This window comes from Drosophila sulfurigaster, chromosome 3, assembly GCF_023558435.1.
Source record: "Drosophila sulfurigaster albostrigata strain 15112-1811.04 chromosome 3, ASM2355843v2, whole genome shotgun sequence".
Classification (NCBI taxonomy): domain Eukaryota; kingdom Metazoa; phylum Arthropoda; class Insecta; order Diptera; family Drosophilidae; genus Drosophila; species Drosophila sulfurigaster.
In genome coordinates, this window is record NC_084883.1 from 21,466,329 (window position 1) to 21,480,085 (window position 13,757).

The 13,757-nt window shown below is 38.2% G+C and overlaps 1 protein-coding gene across 1 annotated transcript; it reads left to right on the forward strand.

Annotated features, from left to right (window-relative positions):
* The first annotated feature begins 5,861 nt into the window (after window positions 1–5,861).
* On the forward strand, window positions 5,862–13,183 carry LOC133846125 (protein charybde). Its single transcript, XM_062280890.1, has 4 exons — window positions 5,862–7,214; window positions 11,840–12,500; window positions 12,576–12,686; window positions 12,781–13,183. The coding sequence occupies exons 1-4, from the start codon at window positions 7,139–7,141 to the stop codon at window positions 12,857–12,859; spliced, it is 927 nt and encodes a 308-aa protein (XP_062136874.1). The 5' UTR covers window positions 5,862–7,138; the 3' UTR covers window positions 12,860–13,183.
* Window positions 13,184–13,757: the final 574 nt, after the last annotated feature.

The window sequence follows — 13,757 nt, forward strand, 5'->3', positions numbered from 1 at the left end:
CTATAATTTTTTTTCGACAGCATTTGTTATGTTTGCACGCAGATCAAGTTTGTTTTAAATTTTTGCCACGCCCACTTCCGCCCCCTCAAATCAAAAAAATCGAGTAACAACAAAAAAATCTGGTACATTGTGCCGTCTTTGGTATATTTTGAAAGGTGTACTATATTGATATACCAAACACACCATTGGGCATATTTTTAATATTTTTTATATTTTCGGTATATTTTTAAAAATAATACCGCAATATTTTGCCTTTATTAAAAATGGGTAGCGGGTATCTCACAGTCGAGCACACTCGACTGTAACTTTCTTACTTGTTTGAAGATATTCGTAATACATTTTTAATACGCTTAGCTATAATTTAATGTGAAATTGAAAAAAGGCAAAATCAAAAAGTGACAAATAATAAAATGTACTTTAAAGGTGCTTACAAAATTATAACTAGAAATGGGTCTAATGTTGTTTCCTTAATTTTAATTATTTTCTAATACCAAAGAACCTTCAAATATTTGCAAGTAAAGAAGAAGCCTAAATCTCTCTATGCGCTGCAATTATTCAAACAACTACCAACATTGTTTTTGGGCTTAAACATACTTAGCGAATACCGAATACTGTCGCAGTGCGCCGACATTAAGTATACGCATATTTGAACGCACTTTAATAACGTATACGCCCAGTTGAGCACGCTTGACTTTTGCTTAGTTTTTCTCGCCGATTTTTGAGAGAAACTTTAAGGAAAAGGCATTGCAAACGGAACCCTACAAAATTGAACTGAATTCCCAAGTCTTATCAAACCGCACACGCTCCCATCATCAACAGCAGCACGAACAGCAACAACAACAAGGACAACAACGTTGTGGTCCTGTGAAGAGCAAAAAAAAAAAAAAAACTTACTACATCATAAACTAGAAACATGTGGGAAATGGCCGGGTTTAGTGTGTGCAGTCGATGGGCTGGATGTGAATGTTGTAGATGTGGATGTGAATGTTGTAGATGTGGATGTGAATGTGGAAGTGGATGTGGGTTCGGTGGAAATTATGTTGATAACCTCACATGATCCTGACATTAGAGCTGCTGCTGCTGCTGCTGCTGCTGTTTCTACTACATCTCTCTCTCTCTCTCTCGCTCTCCTCTCTTTCTCTCCTCTCCACTCTGAGCTGCGGTTGCCCATGAGATGGAAATGTGCACGTACTGGCTTAAGTATATTTAAGCATATGGAGAGAATCAAGTGAAAATCAATAAAAACCAAACACGTCTACACAAATCACATGAAAATCGATGTGGGTGGGCAAAACATCGAGCGAAGGGAAATGGTTGTGGTGGGAAGAGGAGAGGGAGGGGGAAGGGAAGCAACGATTCCGTTGTAACCGAAACTTAAAGGATTGCGACTTGTACTGGCCCCTTGCCACCACTCTTCCCCCCCCCCCTCCCCCCTCTACCTTCTTTTCCTCTCTCTCGCACTTGCCCCTGCCCCAGCCACGCTTCTAGTTGTTGTTGTTGTTTTATTGGTAAAACGTGCAACGCATTATAAAGCATCCAATACCAAATTCGAGTTAGCGCCAGCACAACGAACGCCGAATACACTTTCTTTCGTATAGAATATGTCAGGGAAGTATTTGGTATGCGAGTTTATAGTGTGACCATTTGAGTATGGGTAGATACTAGATAAATACTAGATACAATGAGGTATCAGTTTGGTGAACTGAGACTGTGTGTGGCTTCATAAGATTTTCTACGTCTGGTCACACTTCTTTTTTAGCTCTCTTGAAGTGTGTGCTGTTATCTATGTATGTATGTACAACTTAACTTTCTATATTGTAGATACTTATTAACTACACTAACTAAACTAATTAATTATTCTAACCTATAATATATCATTATTATTTAGTTTTTTACATATTTGTGCGTGTTTTTTTAGTACAACAATCTATAGTTTATAAATAATGATGCATTTAAATTTATAAATTTCTAAAGTGACTTTTTATAACTATTTTTCTTTTCTCTTACTAAAAATATACATAACGTTGTAACGTTTGTCAATATTCTACAAAACATTTTGGACCAAATCTTAACTAGATTTTTAAAAACTTATATATTATATGTACACATATATTTTAAATTATTATATTATATTTGATGCTACAACAATTTAATTTTAAACGCAAAATTAGTCAAAAACTTAAAGCTATGAGAATCATATTTTTTCTTGATTTTTAACTAAGATAACTTAAGATTTTCCAAATAATTAACAAATTTTCTCTATTAATTTCTGACTATATTATATGTAAGACTTAATAATTTAGATTTTATTGCAGTATTCTAAACACTAGTAAGATTTCATTTTTTAAATATTTCAATTAGAAATATATAAATTTCAAATCTACATAAATTTACCGCCAATCGCCCGATTAAAATCTACATTTTTCTAGCTAAGATATAAAAATAAAAAAATAATTGTGCTGACAATAATTATTCAAAGAGAAATTAATTGTCTCATCTTGAAAGTGTGAAAGTATTAAGAAGTTGACAAAATGAGTGCTGCATTCGTTATACCCTTTGTTAGGGTATTATTACAGCAGTAGCCGCGTTGGGGCACTTCACAAAGGCGCATTAAGTGGTCCATTCGCTGGGCTCGTTCAATCGAATCCTTCGCTGCTTCTTCGCCCAGAAATGAGAGTACCTCCATCTGCAAGTAGAGCTGCCTTCCCTCTCCCTCTCTCTCACTCACACTTCCCCCCTCTCACTCACTCTCGCACTCTGCATGCGAGTAGTTTCGAATTTTGATTTCTTTGCTGTTTTTTTTTTTCACGCTTAGCTGTTGCTGTGGAAAGGATTGGGCCGATAGCTTAAGTGCCTTGGCCAAACAAACGCAGCTTTTAGCGGAATTTACTTCAGTGTGGGATTCTCCTTTGATGTTAACCTCAGCTACGCTCCGCTCCGCTCCCCGCCCCGCCACGCCTCCAAACTGGCCCACTTTGAAGTGCATTTGTGTGTATTAGCCGAGGAGTCGGAAAACGTGTTCGCAATGTTATCAAAAACTTTTGCTTTCATAAGTTGAACACAAAGCAGCCGCATCAAAAGTTCACAATAAGCAGTAAGCAGTCAGCCAGCGTCTTTACACTTTAACACTCGTAATCCCCATTTCAATCCAGTATTCTGTTTACTCTTTACCGCTTACCAGCGTGCAACATCTTGCACTTGCGCTGAATTTCAAAGCAGCCAGGTGGAAGTTGCTACGCATGCTTTATGCATATTTAAAATCACACATTTGTTCAGATAACAACTTGGAATTTAATGCATTTTGAAGCTACATTTAATAATAACTAGTATATTAAATATAGAAATATAAAATATGTAATTAAATAAAGTATTAGAAAATCATGTCAAATAAGGCATGCAAAATAGCGAAAGTTTTTTATTAAATGAACAATTAAACAAAGTATTAGAAAATATAATTTAATATTTTATGTATTTGTACATTTTATTGAAATTTGTTATTTTTATTTTGTATGACGTATTTTTTTTTAAATTTTCTAGCATACAAACTAATACTTTATTTACTTGTCCAGTTTTTGCTAGAAATTCGTAAAAAATATGCACACAAAATAAAAAAAAAAATTACAAATTTGTAAACATTAAATAAAAAAATATAATGAATTTATGTACTTACAAATAATATTGTATGTATAATCGAAGATAAAATTTTTAGCACAGATATTATTTATGAAAACATCTTAAAAAATATTTTTCATTGTTATAATTGTCTGTGTACAATTTTGTTTATTTTTAAAAGAATGAAAAACCAATAAAAAAAAAATTAAAAAAAATAATTAAGGTATTGGAAAATAAATAAAGTAAATATAGAATAAAATAATTATAGAAGATAATATTAGCTAAGAATTTTTAATATTCAAATTCTAAAAAAAAATACGAAATGGAAATAAAGTGAGCATTTTATATTTAATTTGTAATATTGAGAAAATGTTTAGCTTTATTAAATTAGCACTTACATTTTTTTTTTACATATTTAGGAAAACAAAAATGACAGAACGTAATATACAGTGAATTATTTGACAAATTCAGGCATCAAATGACAAATAAATAAGCAAATCACATAGTAAATTAGTAAATTAACAGTCAAGATGAAGAAGTCAATTATCAAGCGATCTGAGTAATAATAATCTTGGACTTATTGCAGTACCGCTGGCGCCATCTATCGTGCATTAGCAGTTAAGCTACTGCGTGTGCACTTTCATAGGTATTTACATGTATATGTGTAGATATTTTTATGTGTGTTTCTTTTATAACCGTTACATACATACATACATGTGTATATGTATATCTGTCACTACACACATACTTTTACAGCATATATTCTAGTCGTACATGCTCACTTGAAGCATTTTCAAACATTTTTGCAGTAATTTAGAGCTGCTTGTCTTTTTCATTTACTGCCGCTTCCGCTGTTGCTTCAAATATAGAGAGTTGTCTATAGTTTTGCTGTGCGGCAGCGGGAGTAGAACGGAGAAGAAGAAGAGGAGTGGGAAGGATGGCGCGCGCAAAAAAAAACGTAGATTAAAACGCTGCTCGGCTCGAGCGCAGGAGCTGTCACTATTTTAACGATTCATCTTAATACACAAATAAAAAATGGCGCCAATGCCGTTGGCCAGTCATTGTAATCCTCCGCCCCACTCCCCCTCCACCCATCACACTCCTTCATACACTCACTAACACACACACACACACACATACACGGAAATACGCCGCGCCAGCTTCCCACTCTTCCTCTTTCCAGTCTTATTCGCTGTCTCCTTTTGGCGTGACTATTTGTCAGCGTTGCCAAGATGTTGAGCTGCAGGCGAACGTGTGGAGTGGGAAGGGGAATGAGAGAGAGGGGCGACGGATCAGCGCAGCGCAAAGTTCTGCCACAAAAACTTGTCGCTTTGCTGTTTCTTTTACTTCTACTACTTCGCTGTGTGTCTGTTCTAAGTGTGGTGTGTAGGCGGGGGATGGAGAAGGGGATTGGGGGGGGCTTACACATGTCAGTTAATGCTGAAAAAATGTTTACACAACACAATTGCCACGTCAACAGGGCGATGCCGGGGGAGGGAGGTGGCACAGCGTGTGGCAGCACACAGATGCCAAAAGTTTTAAAGGGCAGCACCCGCCCCATGATAACCTCCCACTCCACCCAGCATTCGCGCAATGCAGCAAAACGTCGAAGAGGATAAAAGTCAGCAATGTGCAATTAATCAAATACATGATTTATATTTCGGATTTAACCTCAATACGAGCGGCCAAAGCTGTCAACTTGACACAAATCGTTGTTGTTCTTTGATTCACTTCCCATTAGAAATCGCAATTTCAAACACTGCCAAACCGATCTTGTTAGCAACTTTAACATACTCCAATTGGATTTATGTGCCAACTCAGCTGATTAGTGAAAATAAAGTAAATGAGCACATTGCATTTCACTCGAGGACTGAGCTAAGCTGTGATGCTCTTGAGTGAGTTCGGTGCACTTCGCAAGAGACATTCTTTGGCGCTCTTAAATTTAAGAGTAATTGAGTAAAAGAGCGATGTTGAGTGCGCCGCAGCCCAACAGCTGATGTTGCGGCATTGAAACATATGTTTGCCACACAAAACGTGTGCAGCAAACCGAAAAAAAGCCACTCAAAACCCGCTAGGCGCAACTGAGAGAGAGACATAGAGAGCGAGAGCGGCGAGCCTCTCTCTATATATCGCTGGCCAATTCACGGCCAAGGGGAAAAGTCACTCACTCGTTGGCAGCGCAGCGCGTCGCAGCAGCAGCGCTGCCGTGCCGGAAAATTGCTATAAAAGCGGACGCGCACACAGCCGGCCGGATAGTAGCTTTGGAAAACTGCTCCGCCACACAGAAGTTGCCGCCCAAGCTCCTCTCAACAAACAACACACACCGTCAGCCGTTTTTTAGCCGTTTGTTGTGTCGTCCATCTTCCTCCAACTTCGCTTACTTTTGTTTGTAGTTGTTTGTCGCACACAGCTGACAACAACACCGCATCATACTCGCTCACTCACCCACAAACACACACACATACGCACCCAAACGCAGAGAGCGAAATAAAAGCAAGAGAGCAAGAGCGATAGAGAGAGAACAGCTGTGTGAGCTATTGACTTGCCTTGCCCTCAGTTTGCCGTCAGTTGAGTTGGGTTGAGTTGAGTCGAGTCGAGTCGAGTCGAGTGTTGAGAGTGTTGAGTGCAGTTTGATTCTTATTGAGCGGAGGGCCCAACGTCAATTGCGGCTGAGCTTGTGTCGTTCAGTCAAGCAGCGGCCGCCGCACGCAACACAGCAGCTCCACTCGAATACGCACGGAGACGGAACGACGCTAGCAGCAGCATTAGCCATTACACACACTCACACTCACTTACTTACATACAGAAATACCAACACATCTATGTAGTACTTTAATTAAATTCGCAACAACTACACAAAAACTTTCAAGTGCTGTGCGTAATTTTAAAGAGCAAAAGAAAAAACAAAAAAAAGGAACACACACATAGAAAGAGAGAGAGCAAACACGAAGCGGGCGGCAGTTTCGGCTTTTTTTAGAATGTATTAAAACAAATTTAAATGTTTAACTAGAATAACAAATTTAGTTGTTGATACTTTTTGCAATTATTTGTTAAACGAGAGGAGAACACAACAACATTAAAAGGAGACACAGCGAGAGGAGGAGGACAAAGCTTCAGTCAGAAAATTGTGTGCCGTAAAAATCAACAAAAGTAATAAAACAAAAAATAATACATAATACATAATAAAAACGTGAAATAATCAAATGCAAGCAGAGTAATAAATTAATAAATAAAACACACTCACAACACACGTACACACAAAAATCAAATCAAATTCTTGTGATTAAAGTGCATTTCTAATACATATATACATAGTTATATACACAAACATACACACACACACACAGAGCAACACATATGCAACTATCCATAAAACGCAACGAAAAATCAACATCAACCGTAAAGCAAAGCTAAGAAATAATCCCAATCAAAAAACCGCTGCACAAAAACAACCCACAACAATTTCCAATTGGAGAAACCGAGTGAGATAATTCCAATTTGATTTACTGCGCTCTCCGTCCGCGCTATGAAGATGGAAGTGCTCTCAGTACAAAATCATATTCAGGGACAATTTGGTGTCATTGGTACAACAAAAGTAAAAGGTGAGTTAACAAATACCCATTTCTAAAAGGAAGCTTATTTTTTTTTTAAATCTCCTATTATTCTGCTGTGCTTAAACATGATATTCAACAAATTTCTCAGAGACCTTTAAATTATTTGATATCTCAAATGCTGGGTGAAAAATTATAAAATGTGCAAATTGTTTCAACTTTTATATTTCAACAAAATAAAATTGTTGAAAAACTTTTAATCAGTTGAAATTTATGAAGCGACTCTTTTATTTTTTCTTATATTCTGTAAAAAAGTTTGAATCCAGTTTGACTAAATTAAACCGTAAGTTGTAGATCAAATGATTTGTAAAAAGTAAAAAATTATTATTCCTAAATATTTTTTTAATTAAATATGCAGTACAAATTTAAATTAACAATCTAAAAAAATGTATACGTGCCATTTAATTTGTGAAAGGGTTCAGTAAATAAATTAAAATATTGCTAAAATTCTGCAATTACACTCATAAAAATCAAATTGATATTTTAAGTTGAAATTAATAAAAAAATATAAAAAATATAATATAATTACAATAAGAATTTAAAATTTAAAAAAAATTCTTCCAGAATCGTTTCTTTTCGTAAATTTTGAGATGTTAATAGCTAACGTTTCTAAATTTTTCCGCTCCTTTTTCATCAGTTCATCAATAAAATTGTTCATTTGATTTAAATTCCAAGAGTATTTTTAGGGAACATATAAAAAAAATTACCTCTTTATCAGCGAAACGTGACGTAAAAGCTTTGATTTCTCTATTAAAATACCCATTCATTAAACATTATAGATGTGTTCTTTTATTGAAGCATATTTCGAAACATTTGCAGTACACATTTTTAATATTTAATGTTCTTCGAAGAATCTTCACCCCAAAAATTGTTTTTATTGCCGCTTTTTGATTCAATTAATTTTATGGCGTATGGTAACATTTTATTTGATGTTTTCAACAAATTTTTTCGACACTAAAAATTTAGAAATTACCATAACGAAGCGTAAAATCTATATAGGTTTTGTAATTATACCCCGCAGTCGTTAGATAGAGGGTATAATCATTTTTTATGAAAATTGAAACGTTTTTATTTCAACGTTTTTATTTAATAGAAAAATTGAATAATAAAAAGAATAATGTGTGAACGTAAAATATTCTGAAGAAAAAATAATTCGCTTATAATAAATTAGAGAAAAAAAAAGTTGTTTCTAAAATTATTTATTTCAATAAAAAAAAGTATAAATAGTAAAAAGCTTTTTAGCCGATTAATTGATTAAAAGACATTTTTTGCAATGCTTTTCTATGGAGATATAATGTTGAAATTAGATATCTGCAGATATACTACAGTGTTCTCAGTTGATTGATGGTGATTGAGGGATTTTATCAATCAGTAAAAGATTTGCAAGGAAAATATGAAAGGAACAGGATATGCCAAGCATATCTTAGGGTTGTACAGGATTCATTTCTCTTCTTTTGTTGCCATTTTTTGTTTTTGGTTTTGGTTTTTTTTTTATGGGGGTATTGAAGCACACGAAATTTGGTTTATGCATTTTTGTGCCTCCCTTAGAAGCATATCCTGTTGTCCTTGTTGCTGCTGCTGTTGTTGTTGTGTGTCTGACTGTCGGATTATGCAACATCCTGTTAATCCCTGTCACTTTAAACTTGGCCAAGGCGCACAGTCGTGCAAATTAGACACGGACACGTACACCAAGCTGGGGCATGAGTTAACTCCTTCTCGGGGGTTGGGGATGAAGAGGGGGGAGGAGGCGACATGTAAACCGACCGAAAATTCGAAATCACCTAAAGGCAAAAGGATGGGAGGGAGCAGCAGCTTTATGTTGACGACGACGACATGCAACAACATGTCGTTGTGTGTGCACAGGCACAGACACAGACACAGACACAGACACATGCACAGACATGCATATGCATGCAAAAACATGCTCGTATGCACACCTTGCTTGCTTTGCTTGCTTGCTGCCAACCGGCAGACCTCAAAAGCTCTTTCGCTCTCTCGCACTCGTTGTTGCAGTCGCCTTCTGTCTCTTTCACTCTTCTATTCCAGTAATGTGTGTATTTGCAGTCAATTTAATTTCATGACTGACTGAGCGCATGCAATTTTATTTTCGAAGGACACACACATGTACATACATATGTATGCATGTGTGCAGTGTGTGTGTGTGTGTCTAGTCATGCATATTTATGTGTGGTATTCAAACTTGGGAATCTAGAACCCGAATAATGTTGTTTAATAAATTACTTAATTTCCTTAGTTTGTGCAACGGTTATTTGCATATCAAATAGACTGTCAAAAACAAGCAAAACTAATCCTGTATTCAAATTGAAACATTTCAATTTATCGAGATTTAAATCCATTGCAGCTGCTTTCGAAAGGCTTGCTTCACTTCTCTATTTCAAATTCCAATCGATACACATATATTTATCGCTAGATATTTTAAATACGGCGTGTATGGTCACACTGATCGCCAATTTACGCAGTATTTATAAAAAGCGCGTGTTGTTCGTATCCTAACACACGCACATAGTATACAGATTATTACTTTTGCACGGAATATGGATATAACTTTGAGTGTGAGGGAGCCTTCGATGAGGATTCAGCGCCTGCTAAACGAATTCAACCCAAGGTAAACATCAATCACATTCAATCAACCTTTTGGTCAGTTCTCCACAATTCAAACTCAAGGCCACACACACACATTATACGCATAATGCAAAAGTAGCCCTTTACTGCTCGCACTCCCCCACTGTACCGGCAAATACTGTTTAAAAGATGAATACGACGGTTCTGGGCATGGTTTTCTGCAATAACAACAAACTGTGCAAACAAAGCTTTGACATAAGCAGCGGCCATAGCGTATGCAGTACATGCATTTGTATGTGTGAGTATGCGTGATGCTGTTGCTAGGCTGTTTTTGTTGTTATTACCGAATGCATAAAACAGACAGTCGCAAATGTCGCGTGATGTGCCTGCTTGTTGGCAAAGGTGGGTAAAAGAAAGAAGCGGGGGAGACGTACGCTCTGTGTGGTTCTCTAACAGAATCAAAATTATATGTGTGTGTTTGTGTGTGTGAGTGTAATTAAATGTGTGTGCGCTCGTTTGTCTGTTTCCTTTTCGCTTTCGCTTTTGACTTTACACAAACCCTTTTCATGCGGCACTTGACTAAATTCAATAGCCAGCACACATTCACACACATACACAACTATACACACAAGCGTACATTGCGAGAGAACGAGCGAGAGAGCCGCAAACATGTGTCGTTAATTTCTTAATTACGCGGGTGTGCACAGTACCCAATGTGCGAGTGAAAGAGACAGTGTAAAATATCCATTCAGCCAGTGTAATGGAATGGGCAGGTCGTCTCTGCCTGTGTGTGCGTGTTCAAAGATGGGAAGCTATCTGTGTATGTGAATGGTGGGGGAGGGATGGAGGCTTGGGCTTCAAGAGTTTCAGCGCTAATTACATGACATCGTCGAGTCAAGCCAAGTAGTTAATTTGTGCATGGGACAACAGTAAGAAATTTAACGTTTTTTTTTATTTACATACTACATACACCTTGAACAAACACACTCTTAACAGATGCATGTGCCTATATATGTATGTATCCATGCATGCATACATATGTTTTATGTGTGTAAACACTGGGCAGCCCATGACAGTGGTTGCGAATAGGTTAAATATTCTGTAAATGTTTTCGACATAAGCATGTGCAGCATGTGTGTTACATATGCGTATACTTGTTTGTAACACTGTGAATTGTACAGTTAAATTACAATTTCAAAGTAGTTCACAAAACGAAAAAATATAATATTTGCATGCATTTTATGCGAACAATTGACCACTGTGCGGCTGCTGCGCTCGGCTCAGCCTCAGTTTGATTCCCCTCTACGACTCCCTCTACGTCTGGGCTTTTGTATTTGTATGCTTGAGTATTAAAATAACAGCAAAAGAAATAAAAACTGTGCAGCCAAAGGCAAACGACAAAGAAGACACATAAAGCAAGAGATGGACTGTTGTATGAGTAGAGGGAGGCGTGGGGCCGCAACGGCAAACTGCACAGCAAGGCAAATGAGTGCTGAAAGAAACTGCTGACTAACAAACGAGCGAAAGAGACGGCGCAATCGTCAGCTGGAAACGTTGAGGCCTCTGCCACATGAAGCGAAAAGAAGAGAAGGCAGGGGACGCAACACATTACCTAATGGCTGGTTGACTGCTTGCTGTGCGGGGGGGCTAGAGAAGATGGCCGGGGGTCTGCTTAAGCGAACGGCTGATTTTCCAGCTGTTGTTGCCAGGTGATTTCGTGCTGCCCCGCTGCCCCCTGGAAGTCATTGAGTCAGTTGTTGTTGTTGGCGAGCCTGCGCTTTGTGCTGAGTGTAAATTCGAGCTTGCGCAAGCTCGGTCTCTCTCTCTCGCTTACTTGTACTCTCCGGCTGTCGAGAGAACACAAGTGGGAGAGTACGAGTTTTGCCGGTGGCAAAGCAGACATCAGCTGTTTTTTTTTATACTCTGCGGTTTTTGTGGCTTTATTTCATCTGCAGCCGGTCGTTGTTTTTTGTTCCTCGTTTGTGTTTTGTTGGTGACTTGAAAACTCATGCAACTCTTTTGTATAATTGCAGACTGGACGAGTCCGCTGACTGCACCAGCACCGTTAACGGCTTCAGCAACGGGCGTCGCAGCTACTGCGCCGCCAACAGCAGCAGTAGCAGCAGCTGCTGCAGCCGAGGTGAACGTGGCTGACGTGGATATTGGTGACGTTGATGTTGTGGATGGACATCCAGCATCGGTGCTGCACATGCGTCAGCATCAACATTACGCGCTCAATCCGACGCGACCTCGCCTCTCTTCTTCGGCATCAACATCCTCGACAACATCCTCAGGAGCAGCGGTATCGACGGCCAAGCCTCCAGCATCGCCACTGGCCTTTGATGGGGTCAGCAGCGCTGCCGCCTATATGTCGAATGTATTGCAGGCAGCACCGCCGGCGCCGCCACCCACGCTGCCCGCCTCCCCAATGCAGTCGACGGCGGCGTCGCGCTTCGGCGCCATTGACAATCTGGACGATGTAAATCCAGGCGCTGTGCAGGAGCTTTCGCAGCGACTGCAGACAAAACTGCGCGATGCAAAGAGTCGCCATCTCGCTTGCACCGAGGTGACGCTGCCTAACGATCTCACCCAACGCATTGCAGCCGAAATAATACGCATGTCGGAGCGGGAGCCGTGCGGAGAGCGAGCTTGCACTATTTTCATTGAGTTTGAGAGCGAGCCAGACAACGCTAGGTGAGTGCGAAAGCTCAACGATCCCGTTAAGCAAAGCTTTAGCTAACTCCCCATTCTCCATCTCTCGCTTTACAGGCGCATTGCTTCGTTCAAGGTTGATCCGGACACTGTGTCCATATTCGAGCTTTATTTGACGCTGAAGCAGGACAAAAGCGGCTGGACCTCGCTACTGCCTCAGTTTCTCAAGTGAGTGTGACAGAGACGTCTAGATGGGCACAAGCATTGCCATTGTTAGCATTGATAATTAACTGTAATATTTTGTGTTGTCTTCCTATCACAGAAATCTTACACGCAGCAATACGATTATGATCAGTCCCGATTTCACCTTGACCAAAAATAAACTTTACTCGTCCGAGTAAAAATACAACAGCTAACAAACGAACATATGAGGCATGCAGATGGAAGGCGTGGACGTGGGGGCGTGTGAGCGCTGCTTCAACTCATTACACAATCCCTCCGAATAAGAAAAAATGATGATTAAGAAGAACACTCAAAGAAGAAGCATAAAGATGAAGAGCAGCTGTAAACTTTTGGTGAGCTTTCACGTCGGCGTCTGCTACAAATTCATACAAAATAAAACAAAAACAAACCCATAAAGAGGCAAACTTTGGACCACAATTCAACTACTCCAGCAAAAAAAAAAAAAAAAAACAAATAACAAAACAAAACAACAAAAGCAACAACTACAACAACCAACAACAATTATGTATTTTGAGACCTAAAGAAAAAGGGGAAAAACAAAACAAACACAACAAACAAATCAACTGCAGTTGCAGGCAACTCAAAACTCTTATTGGACTGACTTTTTGGCTTATAAAAAAAGAAACTTTTTGAGAAAAAAACAAAACAAAAACTAAACTAAAAACAAATATTGAAAATATTATAAACAAAATTTCACTCAGTGAACGGTTGCCGGTTATCCGTTATTTTTTTTTTTAACAAAACACAAAAATGCAAAGAGCATAAGAAAAAGAAAAATATGAGAAAACCAGCGAAAAATGTAAGAGAGAAAAAAAAACAAAAGAGTATTAATCGAAATAAGCTATGTATGAGTATGTATGTGTATATCGAAAGAAATACAAGATACACTTACGGAATACGGATATGGATAACGGATACGGATACGGATACAACAAATTCTATATAATGTGGTAGTTGATATATATATGCATACATGTAAGTGTATGTATGTTTTTCTTCACGATCTTATTAGGCTATAAAAGCTCTTTATATATATACCTACATATATTGATAAAT

Bases quoted from the DNA above. Each gene is read 5' to 3' on its own strand.
- LOC133846125 (XM_062280890.1), top strand. From the start codon at position 7,139: ATGAAGATGGAAGTGCTCTCAGTACAAAATCATATTCAGGGACAATTT. The intron at 7,215-11,839 runs GTGAGTTAACAA...GTATAATTGCAG, and splicing joins TGGTACAACAAAAGTAAAAG to ACTGGACGAGTCCGCTGACT. The intron at 12,687-12,780 runs GTGAGTGTGACA...TTCCTATCACAG, and splicing joins CTACTGCCTCAGTTTCTCAA to AAATCTTACACGCAGCAATA.